This window comes from Ochotona princeps, chromosome 15, assembly GCF_030435755.1.
Source record: "Ochotona princeps isolate mOchPri1 chromosome 15, mOchPri1.hap1, whole genome shotgun sequence".
NCBI classification, from domain to species: Eukaryota; Metazoa; Chordata; class Mammalia; order Lagomorpha; family Ochotonidae; genus Ochotona; species Ochotona princeps.
The window spans coordinates 13,117,300-13,134,014 of NC_080846.1; the positions used below are offsets into that span (position 1 = coordinate 13,117,300).

The 16,715-nt window shown below is 47.9% G+C and overlaps 2 protein-coding genes across 4 annotated transcripts in view; one reads left to right on the forward strand and one right to left on the reverse strand.

The window, feature by feature from the left end:
* Positions 1 to 1,549: 1,549 nt before the first annotated feature.
* HSP90B1 (heat shock protein 90 beta family member 1) lies at positions 1,550 to 15,609 on the reverse strand. The gene is made up of 18 exons (XM_004589594.4): positions 15,423 to 15,609; positions 14,490 to 14,592; positions 13,782 to 13,923; positions 13,218 to 13,334; positions 11,925 to 12,256; positions 9,074 to 9,185; positions 8,767 to 8,886; positions 8,194 to 8,310; positions 6,347 to 6,484; positions 6,171 to 6,248; positions 5,998 to 6,063; positions 5,114 to 5,383; positions 4,641 to 4,886; positions 4,113 to 4,249; positions 2,832 to 2,910; positions 2,597 to 2,752; positions 2,155 to 2,274; positions 1,550 to 1,844 (listed from the first exon to the last, which is right to left on the reverse strand). Exons 1-18 carry the CDS (start codon positions 15,469 to 15,471, stop codon positions 1,815 to 1,817), a joined length of 2,412 nt encoding a protein of 803 aa, XP_004589651.2. The 5' UTR covers positions 15,472 to 15,609; the 3' UTR covers positions 1,550 to 1,814.
* Positions 15,610 to 15,814: 205 nt separating this feature from the next.
* Positions 15,815 to 16,715, forward strand: part of LOC101528887 (putative tetratricopeptide repeat protein 41) — a 75,877-nt gene continuing 74,976 nt past the window's right edge. For 2 of the 3 annotated variants that reach the window (XM_058673034.1, XM_058673036.1), the window contains exon 1: positions 15,888 to 16,548. The gene's annotated coding sequence lies outside the window, so the exon portion shown is untranslated. The other variant, XM_058673035.1, reaches the window with a different exon arrangement.

Here is a 16,715-nt window from a genome sequence, read left to right on the forward strand (position 1 = left end):
AAACAAATACATAACTGAATGAAATGGGCATTGTCATAAATTGAATTATATCTCCTAGAAAGACATTGAAATCCTAACCTAGAGGTTAGGTACTTATGTGGCCTTATTTGGAAATAATTTATTTGAAAGGCAGAGATAACAGAGGTCTTCCACCCACTCCCCAAATGATTAACACCAGCACTGGCCCACTCTGAAGCCAGGAGCTGCTTCTGGGTCTCCCATGTAGGTGCAGGGCCCGAGTAGTTCGACCTTCCCCACTTTCACAGGCCATTAACAGGGAGCTGTACCACAAGAGGAGCAGCTGGGGCTCAAACCAGTGACCATATGGGACTCCAGTGCAGCAGGCTGAGGCTTTACAGTATGCCAGAGCCGGGTTCACATTTCTAGTCTCCAGAACGGAAGACAGCTATTTTAAGCCACCGGTTTCATTAGCCCTAGGAAACCAAACATTTCAACCCTTTTCTGACTCAATTTAGGACAAAAGTAACTTTCTGCTTAGGGCCATTGTTCTACATTCCCTGAGGTAAGAGTGGTGGCCCCAGCACCAGGTGCCTTCAACAAAGACAGGAAGGACCCAGAGTGGCCTTGTTCAAAACCACACCTGCTTTCCCAGGCCACAAGCAGGGAGCTGGATGGGAAGTGGAGCTGCCAGGATTAGAACAAGCGCCCATATGGGATCCCAGCAGATGTGATGTGAGGACTTTTGCCAGTAGGCCACTGTGCCGGGCCCCAAAATCTTTTAAGACATGCTCCTCTAAATGCCCTTAGTGCAATTGCTTGAACTTCATCTTGTGCTACTGTAAGGATGTGAGCAGGAGCCAGAGCTGAAAACAACACAGCTCTGATATGGGATAATTCTCTTCTGGCTGAATACTCAGTCTAAGCAACTCTTCCCCCACTTCCTTTTCTTCGTGGATGGGTGAATAGTCAAGGACCTTACATCTGCTGCTTCACCCCCAAGTGGTCAGAAATAGCTGGAGTGGAGCTGATACAAAATCAGGAGCCAGGAGCTTTTTCTAGGTCTCCCATGTGGGCACAGAGATCTAAGGCTTTGGGCCATCCTCCGATGCTTTCCCAGGCTATTAGCAGGGAGCTGGATGGGAAATGGAGCACACAAACACGCCTATACAGAATGCTGCTGCCATGCAGGCCCTGAATCAAGTAACTTTTTTTCCAACATTCACTTTTAAGAATAATTACAGTTCAATTTTAAAACATTTTTATTTGAAAGGTGGAGTAGCAGAGAGGTACAGCAGGATCCTTCATCTGGTAGCGCTATTCCTCAAACAGCCAGGACTGGACCAGGTAAAAGCCAGGAGCCAGGGACTCAGGCTCCCACACAGCTCTGTGGCCTACTGCCTTCCTGTGTACAACATCAGGAGCTGGAAGGGAAGCAGAGCAGCTGGGTTGGGCCAATCAAATACCAAAGTAGATGATCCAAGCGGCAGCCTAACACACTGTGCTCCGATGCCAGCTCAGGGTGACAGGATTTAAAGAAAATCAGCCCAGTAACAGACACTTGCATGCTATCAAACAGAGACAAGACAGGGTATTTGGGACCTTTTTTATTTTTTTTTACACATGACAAGATTTTACACCAAGAAGTCAGTTAAATAGTACAAATTTACATTCATGAGGAATGTTAAAAAAAATTAAACTAAAAAACCCCACTTTTTCCTGTGACCCAAAATCCCAACATTTTACAGTGCAGGGGAGAAGGGAGCTGGGGGAGCATCTAAAACAAGTCTCTCCCAAAAGAAATGACTTCAATTTCATATTCCCTCTCCACACAGGATCCAAATGGTGAATAGAATTTACAGTTCATCCTTTTCAGCTGTCGATTTCTGCGAAAACAAAAGTTGCAAGATGTTAAAGCCTGGCAGAAAAGCTGGCTTAAACAACTCATGAACAAACAAAGGGCTCAGCCTATCTGCAAAGTTCAATTGTACCCTTGAACTTCACCCTGTTGGAAAAACAGTTTGGAACTCACAAACCAGACTAAGGGCCCTTGAACTCGGCCAACAGTGAAATGGAAAAGGCATTCTGCTAAAGCTCCTCTTCACTTTGACTGAGCGTCACTTCTGTGGCTTCTCCAGGGGACACAGTGCTAACCCCGTGAGAAGCACTGAGTCAAGGCCCACCCTGCCCTGGTACCTCTGTTGGTTCCTGTTCCTCTTCATCCGCCCCTGCATCCGCCTCTTCCTCCTCGTCTTGCTCGGTGTCCTCCGCGGTGTCCTCTGCGGCGTCTTCAGGCTCCTCGGGTTCTTCTTCCACCTAGGAGCAGTTAGCAGCCGTCAGTCAGCGCCCTGAGCCGTTTTCAGTTTGCTCATATGAATGCCTGAGCTTGTACATTCACACTGGTCAGTGAACAGTCGAGCTAATGAGGGCAGGCAGGCAAAAGCACAGAACAGACCGAAGGGGAAATTCTTCATTAATTCCTAGTTAAGGGCCTGCCTCTATGGGGATGCAAGCAGAAACAAATTATTTTCACAAGTCTGTCAGGTAAATGTCTTAACAGCAGTCGTGAGCGGCTGATTCAGGAAGGAGGGAAACACCGGCCAGCCAGCTAGCACACGGCCAAGGCCTGGGTACAAACCTTGGCATCAGGATCAATGTTCAAACTGAGGCGAAGCATTCTTTCTATCCTATCTCCATAGGCCTTAGTGTCCGGTAACAAGTATCCTGACCGAAGTGTCGCCGTCTCAAATAAAACCACAGCGAGATCCAAAACTGTCTTGTCATCTTCGTCTTCCTGAAATGGGAAAAAGCCTTCCTTAAAATGTCCAAAGTACCCTCCCTGACAGGCAAGCCGCAGGGTGGTCGCAACAGACCTTAACTCGTCGGAGCATGTCTCTGATCAGTGGATGTCTGGGGTTGATTTCAAACGTCTTCTTCTGACTGGCGTAGTAACTGTGAAGTGAGAATGACCATCAGTGCAGCTCCTCAAAGCTCACGGCCCTCACGGCCCTACATTTCCCCACTCAGCAGCGACCCCTGCCGCGAAGTGGCAGCGACCGTGTGGATGAGTGTACACACAGTCTTAGAATCACAGCAACAGGTACTACACCTGGGATAAAGGGTTTTAAAAACGGGTTCTTCTTAAGTTAGACCTTGGGAAAAACCGATTACTAGGTAGCAAGTAAAGATGTTTCAGATGAAAGAAAAAAACGTGAAAGAAGTCATTTTAAGGCCACTGCTGTGCCAACATATAAACTTGAAACACTCCATTTCCTGAAAATGAGTACCACAGACTTCCAGTACTTGGTTATTTGAAAGGTACAGAAGCAGACTTGTCTGGTGGCTCACTTCCCCATGCTTGCAACTGCAAGGGCTGACCCAGGCTGAAGCTAGGAGCCTAAAACTCAAGGTAGGCCTCCTACACGAAAAATAGGGGACTGGATTCAAAGAGGAGCTGGGATTTGAACCCAGACAGTGATGATGGGAGGTGTCTTTACCCACTGTGTAAAACACCTGCCCTATTTATTCATTTGAGAGAATAAGTTCTTAACTAGTTTTTGGTCCTTAGAGCTCAGTCCCAGCCACTGAGAGCATTGGGTGGCTCTAAGGACCAAAGCCAGGAGGCAGAAATTCAGCCAAGGTCTCACACCTGTGGCTGCATTAGCAGGAGGTGGCAGCTAGAGCAGAGGTGGGAAGCAAACCCAGGGCCTCTGAGGGAAAGCGGGGCTGTCTTACTGTGAGGCTGTAAAAGCCTGTCACTGATTTATCTTTTATTTCAATTTTCCCAAGAATTTTTTGATGCCCCTCCATACTTACTTACTGGATTAAAAAAATTTCCATCTGAATATACAATAAAGTTATGGGCCAAAGACTTTACCAATCTAATGTACAAATCCCCTTTGGGACCAGGGTTATGGCACAGCATATAAAGCTACCAGCTCTGACACCTGCATCCCATATGGTGCTGGTACCAGTCCTGGCTGCTCCACTTCTGACTGAACTCCTGTCTTTGGCTCAGCACAGCCTTCAACTGTTGCAGCCATATTTAGGGAGTGAGCTAGCACTTGGCAGAATCCCTCTGCAAGCTTCAGTAATCTACACGTGCTCGCAGCTGCAGGGCAAGCACCTGGCAGGGACCCCGGGGGGCTTCTTACTTTGTGGAGATGTCCTTGCCCGTCTGGTAGGCCTGGGCTTTCATGATCCGTTCCATGTTCCCGGACCACCCGTACTGGCTGGCCACCAGTGCGCACGGTGACTCTGTCAGGCGCTGGGACACCACGGCCTTTTCAATCTTAAGAAACAAAAAATGAGGAGTTTATCAACAGGAAGGTCACTCCAGAACTGCATTTTAACCTTCTAAGTCCCCACTTAGGATCACAAGCAGTCACAAAGGGAGCTTTCGCTCAGGGTTAGAGATTCTTGAAATGCTGTCATTCAATCATTGCAGTTTCATCAAAAATAATAACACTATTAAACGGAAAACTATTGTACAATGTAAAAACTTAAAAACCATAAAAGCAGTATTAAACTATAGAAAATGCTTCAAAGTTTCAAAATCCTCCTCCTAGTTACATTATTAAACGTTCCTTACGATTTTTAAGGGTTACAGAGTATCTACTTGCAGTTCCAACTGTTGACTGAGTGGGCCCACCACTTCCAGTGTGTCCCTCCCGGGAGCATACCTTGTCCTTGAGGGCTTTGTCCTTCATCCAGTTGAGCAGAGGCTCAAATTCCTTCTCAGTGGCCTCACGATTCTCTTTCGTTTTCTCGCTTTCATCAAACTTCACCCCTTCCTTGGCCACATTCTGAAACCTCTTCCCATCAAACTCGGGGAGGGCCTGAATGCAGTACTCATCCACAGGTTCCGTGAGGTAAATGACTTCATAACCCTTTTTCAGAAGTCGCTCAACAAATGGAGAAGATTCGGCCTGCAGGACGAGGGAAGGAGACTTGGTTCTACAGGTCTGGCTCTGGCTGTGGCCTCCTTAGTCACAGCATTGCTGTGTAGCCAATGTTAACCCCACCTTACATGTGACTTGCCAGGCCTCTTAATTACTCAGTTGCACAAATTTTAAACTTTGCCTTTCTCAGGAGCTGGCTAGAAATCCTCAGCTGCACATCAAGGTCCTTGGAACACTGGGAAAATCCACCCTACCTCTTTCCTGCTGGCCCCAGCCATGAAGTAGATCTTGTCCTGTTTTTCCTTCATTCTTTCCACATACTGGTCAAGACTAGTAATATCAGTTGGATGGTGGGAAGACTGAAATCGGAGCAGCTTAGCAAGACGTGTGCGATTAGAATGGTCTTCAATAACACCAAGCTTGATGTTTGTACCGAATTCCTTCCAGAAAGTGTCATTGTATTTCTCATCAGCAATCTTCTTGATCATGTCTAGAGTTTTACGGACAAGCTTCTTCCGAATCACCTACACAAAATTACAAGAATCATCCATTAGAGAAGTCCATGTAAAACCTGAGGATGTAAGGTACCATGGGAACTGTGGTGAGAGTCAATAGCACTGTCACAGCTATTCATCGGGGGAGGGAACAGGGACATGCTCCTGTGTTGACTGAGCTCAAACTGTCAGTGGCAACAGGTCCAAGATCACCTGAATGCCCAGTCTAACTTCAGAACTCACTGACACAATCTTTCAAGGATCTACATAAAGTGAATGGGCTACTTTCAAATTTATGAACCTGAGAATCTTGTAATTATGCAAGTACCGGGGTAGGAGAGGTTGTTTGAAGGAAAGATTTAACAACTGGATGCTTATAGGGGAAAGCCTGGATGACGAAACATCCCAAGGACCAGGCAGTGGGTGCACACAGCTCATCACTCAGCGAGTTGTTCCACTCTTGTGTTTGATATTTTATGAATTGCTGGGCAAGGGTGGGGGAACCTAACAGGTGCTCAGGATCTGATGAGGAAAGAAGAAAGGAACTTCCTCAATAAAGCTGGACTCAGAATTGGGTCACTCCATTCACAGGGCCTGTCCTGAACCCACACCAGAGCAGTGGCCAGTGGCCGCACAGTGCTCACCTTGAGCAGCTTATGCTGCTGAAGGGTCTCACGGGAAACATTCAAGGGTAGATCATCTGAGTCCACCTTAAGACGACAAAAGAAAGGTCACTGAACATCGATGGTACTGAGAAGAGCAAAGCCAAACGAAACCCAAGCCTGCCAGTCCCGGCCCCCAGTTCTGAGCTACTTACAACACCCTTGACAAAATTCAGGTACTTGGGCATCATGTCATGGAAGTCGTCCGTGATGAAAACTCGGCGCACATAGAGCTAGACAGAGATCGCACAAATGTCACTTTCTGGCACAGGAAAAATGCAGAAACTGCATTTTCAAATTTTAAGCTCACTGCATGCTACTTAAGACCCACCTTAATGTAATCACTCTTCTTAGATCCATATTCGTCAAACAGACCACGTGGAGCAGATGTGGGCACAAATAAAATGGATTTGAAGGTAACTTCCCCTTCAGCAGTAAAGTGGATATAAGCCATGGGGTCATCACTTTCCTATGAAAAATTCATCTCTTAGACAAAAGCACTGCAAAGGCGAAGCAATTTAGTACTCCATACATATTCAGCTTAGTTGGTGTTTAATGAACAGCAAGATTCCCTCACCAAGAGCTGGGATGCTAACCTGGAGAGAAGAAATGATCAAGACTGCCATTCCAGCTAGCCTGATAAGGTTGTTTATCTCCTAAACCTGGGAAGGAAGGGCTAATCTAGCTTTCCCAAGTGTGTGAGAACAGGACAGGACAACCGTCACCCCTCAGGAGCACACTGTTGAAGAACCACACCAAGTATGTAAGGACAGAGCTCTCCCGCATGGTGTGGTCTCTAGCAGCGAGTATCAGGAGGCGTGTGTGAGATGCCCTAAGTCTGCGCTATCCATTACTGGACCCATGCATGGCCACTAAGCACCTGACATGTGGCTATTCTGAACTGAGATGTGTCAAGGCATAGTACAGATAAAATCAGTAAGAATATAAAATGTCTCATTAATTTTCTTACACTAACTATATGCTGAAAATATTACTTTGAGGGTTAAGTTCTTATAGCTGCCCTATCTGAAAAGTTTATATATACTACATTATAACTCATAAATATGTAAGTACAGACAGAACAAGGGAAAATTTCAAGAGTTGAAACAAAACAAAACCAAAGAACAAACCAAAAACGCAAAAAAATAAGGTATGGAATAACGAATAACATTAGGAACTAGTTTTATCTAGTTCTCTTAAATCCATTACAGGATTCTTAGTATAAAATGCTATATAGGGAGTCATATGTAATATCAATGCTAGCTTTAGATTAAGAGCCTCAATATATTTAGTAACTGGGCCCATGTTCTCGCAATGATTGTTGCAGGCTGTAAACAAGCTGTTTAAACTTTACATTAGAAAGGTACATGCTAGCAGGAGTGCAGGGCTTGTGGACAGTATAATGGAAATCAGGCACTCAGCTTCTGTAGGAAGTACTTAATACCGTTAACATATGTCACTTCAGTTGTCAGAATAATTTAACAAATGTTATAAAATGCATATGAAACAGTTTCAAAACATCTTTTATTAGCACATTGACAGCTAGTACTGATTCTTATAACCTCAAGTTTAAAAAAAAAAAGTAACAGAGACAATGCCTGACAGATCTCGGCCGTCAGATGTCTAACAGCCAAAGCAGCTTTAGCTGAACTCTCTTACGTGGATGGCAGGGACCCAGGCACTGGAGCCACAACTGTGCCTTCCAACGTGAACACGAGCAGGAAGCCAGGGTTAGGAGTGGAGCTGGCTCTCCAGCCCAGGCACTCCCACATGCAAGGAGCCTCCCAAGCTGAATCCTATCCCTGCACCAAACACCTGGTTCCCAGGGGGATTCAGAAGCAGGAATCAGCGGAAAACTTCAGTGTCTTTAAAAAGCAATTACTGTCAGAGACTGCCTCTGGTTCAATACTAATCTCAAAGGCTCATGTAAAATTTAAATGTAATTTTAATTGCAGTTAAGTGGGCAAGTTATATATTTTCAGGGAAAACTACTAACTCATCTATACTCCTAGCAGACATATTCTAATTGGCCTAAAAGTTTTGCTGAATCTTTTCAATGGAAAAAATGGGGAGACTACCTCATCTATGGTCATGTATCATATTCAACAAAACTAATACAGTAATCATTTTGTTTACTCACCAATACTCTGAGGTTAGGGAATTTTAAATAATATTTACCTTTGAAAATGATTTGTAGAAAGCTTTGTATTCATCTTCTTCTACTTCTTTTGATGGTCTCTGCCATATTGGTTTGATATCATTCATAAGTTCCCAATCCCAGACTGTCTTTTCAACCTGAAGTTACAGCATTTGATTAGCCCCTCAGCACAAACCACAGCTTCAGCAGATTTCAACACAATATATAAAGCACAAAAGTATCTGTTATTTGGGATGGCTCCAACCAGATGGACCAAAAAGTGAATTCACCATTTAATGTACATTTCTTAACATTTACCACCAGTACTTATTCTGCTACCTGATTAAATTAATCCCCATAAATAAAAGCACCAAAGATCCAGAGAATTTTAGGATTTTAAAAAAATTCAGAATATACCAGCCTCTGGCCAAAGAGAGGTCAGAAAGCTTTCTAATAAAAACGACCACTTGCTGCTGAATCTTTCCCTGGGAGGACAACACACCCAGGACACAAATGAAAGGCGGCCATGGTGTAACAGCTGGGCCACCTGGGCAAGGGCACTTTCAGAGCACAGGAGTCTGTACTTAGCTTTGGATGTATTCTAACCCACTTACCTTTTTGGTTTTCGGTTTCTTCTCTTCTTCCTCTTCTTCTACCGCAGCTTCATCGTCAGAGTCTTCCTTCTCCTCCTTTGTCGCTTCCTCTTCCTCTACAGGCTCCTCAACTGTTTCAGTCTGTTGCACAAACAATTTTAGTTAAATACACGTTTAATAATTCTATTGATTATGAAACAACTTAACACTTAAAGATGTCTTTAGAAGACCCTGAAAGGATTCTTAACCGAAAGAACCACATTCACCCTTCATTACTGTCACAGATCTGCCTGCACTGCTGCGGCGCACATTACCCGGACACACGTACCTTGCTGCTCCACACATAAATGGGGAAGTTTATGAACTGTGAGTACTTCTTGACAAGATTTTTAATTGTATCCAATTCAAGGTAATCAGATGCTTCTTCTTTTAAGACAAGGCTGCAACAGGAAAACAGATTAAGACACCCAAAGTTTAGATGGTTGAATTATAAATTCATCTAAATGTCTCAATGATAAATGACAACAATGAACAGTTCTGGGCAATCCAAGATGGCCCCATTATTGCCGCAAAGAACTCTGCTTCACCAGTGAGGGGGAGAGAGAGGACTCCTGCATCTCCTCAGTTTCAACTAGAAAATAAAACTTCCCAATCTTCGGAGTGATGTTTTTCGTTTTTCAAGGTAAGAAAGCACTGAAACATTATGATAAGAAAATGGAATTAATTCAATTCTCATGGTTACATAATCACGATATACCCATCTCTTAATTTAATTTCTAATTAATAACAGAGTCTTTAAACTAATCTGGCTACCTGCATCTCACACTCTGCAAAATGCCAGCCTGAAGTCCCAGTGTGCGGCCCTTCTGGAGAGTGCTGCCACCGGGCAGAAAGCTCTACTGCCAGGCAGTGCCGCTGGATCACTCCACACCGAACTGCAGCACCGCTTACTCTTTCTTAGTGCCCCTCCTGTAAATCCCTCCTCCACCTCAAAACAGTGTCCAGCCCGGCAGCCTATCCTGGTATCTGGCTGTCTGCAAGCACGGGGGGGTGGTACACCCAGGCTTCTGCCTCAGAGCCTTACAATGCAGTGGCCCCTGCCACTAGTCTAGTGACGTGACTGGGTCTCTGCTCTCAGAACACGCACAAGTCCTAGTGACAGGTGATGGTCAAGGAGTTTGCTTTTAGACGCAAGTAGAAGTAGTTGCTTAAACATCTTGGGCAGAGGTATTTAAATGGCAGTTAGATGCAGGAGGCCAAAGTGAGAGACAAATTATATCTGTTACCCAGAGTGTGATCTCACAGTCTATGGATACTTTTGATCCAATAACTGCGCATGTGACAGACCGCATACATTCATACATGTGCACACACACTCACACAAGCTTAAAATCGAGAAAACCACTAGGTTTAGCAAGATTCATTAACTTATTTCATTGGGGAGCTAGTTCCAGTCACCATAACCAGGAGACAGCAGCAGGCACAGTGTTAGCACACACAATCACTGCCATCAGCAATGTGCCGCTGAAGCTGCTGTGCAGCGTACTCAGAACCATTAGGCCTAACAAGGTTGCATCCCTATCAACAGGCTGGTTTCTTGTCATTACTCCCTGAATAGTACAGTGTAACAACACGGCACTCACATCCAATTAGGCATTCCAAGCAACCCAGAGACAGATCTGATGTACACAGAATGTTAAATGCAAATGGGTTCAATGCAGCGTACACCACTTCCTGTGAGGGCTTGCACATCTGCAGATTTCAGTATTGGTTCTGAAAGCAGGGCCCTGTGGATACCAGAGACCTTCTGTCAAGCAGCTCCACTGTGAATGGGGGTGGGGCGTCTCCCAGTGTCCAACAGGACTTGGTGGTACTGCCTGCTTTCCTCCCCACTCCCCTCACTCCAACTCTGGCATGTTGACTGACAAGATAGCGGTATGAGGAGACAATTTGTAAAAAGTTATGGAGAACATACACTATGAAAAACCATGCAACTCAACTACCTTTTAATTACACTATCTTGAACTTGCTGATACTGTGAAATCCATCTGCTAGTCAAGTGTTAGGTTCTAGAAATGGAGCTACCAACAAAACATTTGCTCTCAAGTTTGACAGCCAAAGATCCCTGCATAGCAACCACTCCTGGGCTAATCACCTGCTACCTCTCTCCAGCAAACAGCTCTCCTCAAATCTTAAACCCACGGGGCAGTGGGGTTTTGTTCCTCATGATGCCTCCTGAGCCCTGGAGATGTGGATATTAGCAACAAATGCAGGGAAAAGTAAACAGTAAACAGATAACCAGGCTAGTGAAATACTACAATGCAGTTCTCCAGTTCATGCCTGCTGAAAGAGGATGACAATGCAGATACAAAATGCTACCTTCTGTGATGAAGAACTATGATCAAGATGATAGTTATATTTTCCTAGTGGAAGACATTTTTAAAAAGTCTTACTGTTGAGACAATTTGCAATTCAGAGAAAGAGAATTAAAGTTGTTTGCACATGCTCTTGGACCCATCAGGACTGGGCCAGCCAACTGATCTCTGAAATGGAATTGCTTCCCCTCAAAACTGTGGAAAATATTTGGAAAACACAAAAAAGCTACCCTGGCTACTTTAGTGCTCTGAGTATAAAATAAGTTACTGTGAGGAATAAGATCTAAAGTGTTTGATGTTTACAAACTGATGTTATTGGCTTAAGAGGAAATCCATTCTGAATTTAAGAAGTTATTCTCCAACTGAAGACATTTTCCTCCACAGACCTTTCATAACTTCCATTCAGGCCTTTTATTTCTACCTGCTTTTCCTAAGCAGGATAAACCCTGGACTTAATCCCACCTCCCATCTCCTTGGGAATCAGAATCGCCACCCACCGAGACTTCCTTCCCTGCTGCACCTGTCTGCCTCACAGCCCCTCAAGTCCTTGTATTCCCTGCAGAGCTGTCCACGCCCTCTTCCCTCTGAGAGGCCTCCTTTGCCTTTTTTCCCAAACAAAGCTGGGGTTTCCTACTTCACCCTCAGAAATTTTTCTTCGGGTGACAAGAACAGTTCAGACTCCTCATTTTATAGGCAAAGAACTTCAGGCCCATGATATATTATTTCTTCAGAGTGCCAGACCTGGAGAACCCAGTCCCTTACTCTACTCCCCATTACTTCTAACTAGAGATCTGGAATACTCACGTAATTGTCGTTCCCCGTCCTAAAGTGTTTCCTCTTGGGTCAGCAATTACAGAAAATTCATTGGAGTCAGACTCCCAGATGTGCTGGGTATCGTTGTTGTGTTTTGATGTGACTATAACCTTATCTGCCACAAGGAAGGCAGAATAGAAACCAACACCAAACTGGCCGATCAGTTCTGACGTTGACTGGCCATCTTCCTGTGCCTCGGTCATTTTGTTCAAAAATTCGCTTGTGCCAGACTTGGCTATGGTCCCAAGGTTCTTAACCAATTCTTCCCTGGTCATGCCCACACCAGTATCTGTGACATGCAGCAGGTTCTTCTCCTTGTCACACTACAAGGAAGATGAGCAGCAGAGTTAACATTCACATCACACCTTGCAAATACTGAGCTATGGGTCACCTCGATTTCAATATGGGTACCTCAAGTATTTTCCTGTACTGGTTTTTCTTTATCGTAATGTACAAGGCAACTTTTTTCACAGAGCATATTTATAAGGTCAGTGCATCTGTGCATCTGAAATGATACTTCCATGCCTCCTGCCCTTGGAACCCGTGATGTTCATGAGCGTTCACTATTCGTGTTTCTGCCATCCAGGAACAGAACTTTCCTCCGCCTTTTGCAGGTGGGGAAGCCATGTGAGCAGTCTGAGCCACCAAACTCAGCCGTAAGGGCAGTGCTGAGGCGAGCTGCATGCTACTGGCAGGAGGCCCCTGGAGCTGCCCATGCCGGGGCAGCCAGGCATTCTCCAGATGGCTGCTCAGTCAGCCTGCGCCCGGGAGCCAGCACAAAGCCAAGCAAAGGCCACAGGCGGCCTGTGGATCAATGGCTGGGGGCAGAAACTCTTCTGTAAAGGGCCAGATTGTAAACACTGTAGGCGCTGTGTGTCCTATGATCTGTCACAGCAACGCAACTCTGTCCCTGTGCACTAGGGGCACCAGGTGGGCATCCACACGGCAGTTAGGCCCCGCGTGTCTCATGGCGCAGCCCCTGGGTCTGGTGCCTGGTTCTGCTCCTGGCTCCCCTCAGCTTTGGGAGTATCACCAATGTCCCAAGGGACTGAGCTTCAGTCACCCATGTGGGAGACACGACAGCAAACAGTATCTCTAATGAGGGAAAAAGCAAAGCCCAGACCACTTCTGAATAATGAACAAGCCTGCGCTCCAAGTCAGCAGCGGGGCCACAGGTCACAGTCTGCTGCCCGAGACTTGGGGCTTCCTAGTTAGTGCAGCATAATCTGAATGACAGGGAGGCCCTGCTTTTAAGGATTCTTGAGAAAAACCACTTGAGCTTACCTTAATTTTGACTGTTAATTCCTCATTTCCAGAAAGAGCCTGTTCATCCGTCAGTGAGATTAGTCTTATTTTGTCTAAAGCATCTGAAGCATTTGAAATCAGTTCCCTCAGGAAAATCTGAACAGAAGCCAGATGTGATGGATATATTAGATACGCAAGACATTGAACTCCGTGTTTAACCCCTTCTCTGTGCTTTCCTCCACAAAGAGCAAGGCTTCTTCCAGTGGCTGTGCCCACTTGGTAAAAGAAATATGGGATGCTCAGGCTGGAACGGCCCCCGAACTGGAAATAACACCAACACCACACACCTGCCTTGCTAGTCTGCTGCGTGAAGCTTAACTTCTCAAAGCTACCTAAAGCTACCTAGCAGGCCACAACCCTACTTGCAGGGGAAGGGCAAATGTCTAACACGCCCAGTCCCCAGCAGGCAGCAGCCATTCTTGCACGTGCTGGTACTTCAATTTCATTCTTGAGATTACAGCTGACTAGATTTTTTGGCTGCAAAAGCAAACAAGTATGCCACTCTAAGAAAACAAAATATCACCCAAGCCACATGCTGCTTACCTCTTTATTTTTGTACAATGAATTGATGATAAGTTTCATCATCCTGTTAACTTCAGCTTGGAAGGCAAACTTTTCAGATTTCTCTCTAAGTTCTCTTATTTGCGATGCATTTAATCCATCCAACTGAATAGCTTCTTCCTCTCTAAGGCAATCAGTTAGATAAGCAATTATTACACTGCTTAGCATCTTTGAAACACACATGCTCTCGCGGAGCACCAGTGACCTCTGAACATTGTCTTGAGGGTTAAAAGGGTAAAACGAAGCCTCCACAGGCAACTATTAATTTGACCCTCGTAGATTACCTTAAGTTCTTAAATTGCTCAACTTGACTAAATAAAAACAAGGCCATACCCACAGTGCTGCACGGCAAGAACTTAAGGCCAAATCCGAGCACACTGCTCAACTGACAGAAATCTCATCTCGCAAACTACGAAGTGCACACCCTTAGTGACTACAGAGCCAAGGTTGCCTTCTCTAAGCTAGTTTTTGATGCTGGCGGCCCGCAACGCAATTAGTAAACGGTTTTGAAAGGAAGGCACTCCCTGTTGAACTTCAGATAAGCGCAATAAGCCCTGCTACTTATACACATTTTCCTGACTTCGACCCCCAGGCATCAGTGTGAAAATCTTGGGAGAAGAAACAGCCAGGACGGCCCGGAGGCTCCCGCGGCCCCAGGGCTGGTCCGCGCAGCTTCGCAGGCACACACACCTCTGCACCACTTCATCATCCGTCCTCGAGCCTTCTCGGCTTTTCCCGAGGTCCTCCTCCACGGTGCCGTCCACATCGACCTCATCGTCGGCTCGGACCGACCCTGGGGGAAGAGCGAACACCACAACCCTCGATGGCCGCTTGCACTGTGCCCGAGCAGGGCGAGCCGAGGCCGGGCCTGCCCAACGCGCACGGCCCACGGGGAGCTGGCCACGCACGAAGGGCTCGATGCGTTTAAATGCCCAGTGCGAGTCCGAGGCAGCGCACTGCCAAGGGCGGAGGCGGAGGCCCCCCAACGCGGGTTGGGCGTCTTCCCCAGAAGGCGACCCCAGCCCCTACGGCCGCGTCCCTGCACCTCCACCGCACGTGTTGTGCGCGGCCGGCCAGGGCCTCCAAACTGACCGCAGCCCCAAAACGGGCCCGCGCGCTCTCCGGGTCAACAGACAACACAGGACTGGGGTGCGACCTCCGGCGAGGGGCCCGGGAAGGGCAAGCGGGCGCTAAGGACTGCGGCCCAGGCCAAAGCGCAGGAAAACGCTGACCTCCGCCATTCCCCCTGGCCAAGGCATCGGAGCTCGGAAACGCGCACACCCCGGTGCGGGGCAAGATCGTGGCGGTCATGGGGGGCCAAAGTCCTCCCGGAGGGCCCCGCGGCGCTCTCGGGGGAGCCGCCGGCCCCACCCGGGGTGCGGGGTGGCCCCCGCCAACCCACCGGCTCTGCAAGGGGCCATTCCGGTGCCCCTGGGCTGTCTTTTTCTCTCCAGAAAAGCCAACAGAATCACCCTAATCCCCTAAAAGCCTCTTTCGAGGAAAGGCTCGGCCGGCCCCCCGCAAGCCCTGGTGGCCCCCTCCCGCGCTCAACGCCCCCAGAACTTTCGAGAAGCGGCCGCGCTGAAGGCGGCGGCGGCCGTCCACTCGTCCAGGCTCACTCACCGAAGGTCAGCAGGACGCAGCAGAGGCCCAGCACCCAGAGGGCCCTCATGGCGCGCGGCCGGTGAGTCTCCGGTCCCTTTTGATCGCAGGAGCCGCCTCCGCCCCCCCACCCGGGCTCGGAACCTCACACCTCAAGCCGCGCGGTCCGCCCACTACGCCCCCGAGCAGGTCGGGCCGCTTTTCTCCCCCGGTGCTCGCGGGCGGGGGACGGGAAACACAAACCCGCCAATCGCGCCGCACCACGCACCCCCGGCATCCAATGGGGGTTCGCGGGGGGGACCGGAGTTGGCCAATAAAAGCTGTCCAGGTGCGGTGCCCAATGCCCGAAGCGTGGCTCCCTCCGATTGGGCAAGGGCAGCAGCTTTTGTCCAATCAAAGACCTCCGCGGGCCTCTCGCACGCGGAGCCGCCCCTTTGCCTGGGGAGCATCGCAGCCAAAGGAAACTGTCCAATGAACGTAAGCGCACCTCACGTCCGTCCTTTTGGAGAGGTCGCGGCCAGAACACTTCCGGATCCTAGAGCGCGTGGAGTCTGTGACCAGGGGAAACGGTCGTCATGACAACGCGCTCGTCGCACTTTCTCCCCACTAAATCAAAGGTCTCCAGGGAAGCTATTCCAGCTCGGCTTCAAAGTCACCTTTCTATTTTTGGCAGTGCTTCTCGGAAAAGAAATAAACGTGAGAGGCTGACAACTCCTCAGCCGTTTTGGATGTGGCGATGTGGTGCTGAGAAACTACATTTCCCAGTGTGCCACGCACCGGCGGAGAGCAGTGTGGTGAATGCTGGGAATCGTAGTCTTTGGCTTCCAAGCTAGCTGTTTAGTTTGGCTCTTCAACATTCACTGAAACTGTCGCCCGCGTGTCTTAGAATTCACTTCTGGTTCTAACTGCACTAGAGCTGCGTGCCCACTCCGGGACCCTGCAGCGCCCACCGCGTTTCCCAGCAGGCTCGGCCAAGGCGGCCTGGAGGAGTTGGGGGCCCCCCGCCTCCGGCTGGGGAACAATCGTTTCCGAATCTGGCCCTTGGTGCGTCACGCGGGCTCCCCGAGGCGTCCTCGCTCTCTTCTGCGAGCGTCTCGCAGCCGCAATACTCAACGCCTCGCTGACTGGGTTTAGGGAAGAGAGTACTGTGAGTTTTCCCCGTTTTCTCCTGAGGGGAATTTACAGCCCTCGGCTGTCCCCGCCAAGTGCACCGTTGCCGTGACCCGGGCAGCCCCCAGTGCTGGCGTTTCTAAGATTTGGGGAGCGTGGCGGTCATGTCTGGTTTTGCATAGACAAGTAAAACCCTGAGTGTAG

Bases quoted from the DNA above. Each gene is read 5' to 3' on its own strand.
- HSP90B1 (XM_004589594.4), bottom strand. From the start codon at position 15,471: ATGAGGGCCCTCTGGGTGCTGGGCCTCTGCTGCGTCCTGCTGACCTTC. The intron at 13,335-13,781 runs GTAAGCAGCATG...GCTTCTGTTCAG, and splicing joins CATTGTACAAAAATAAAGAG to ATTTTCCTGAGGGAACTGAT. The intron at 4,250-4,640 runs GTATGCTCCCGG...TTGTTTCTTAAG, and splicing joins ACAAAGCCCTCAAGGACAAG to ATTGAAAAGGCCGTGGTGTC.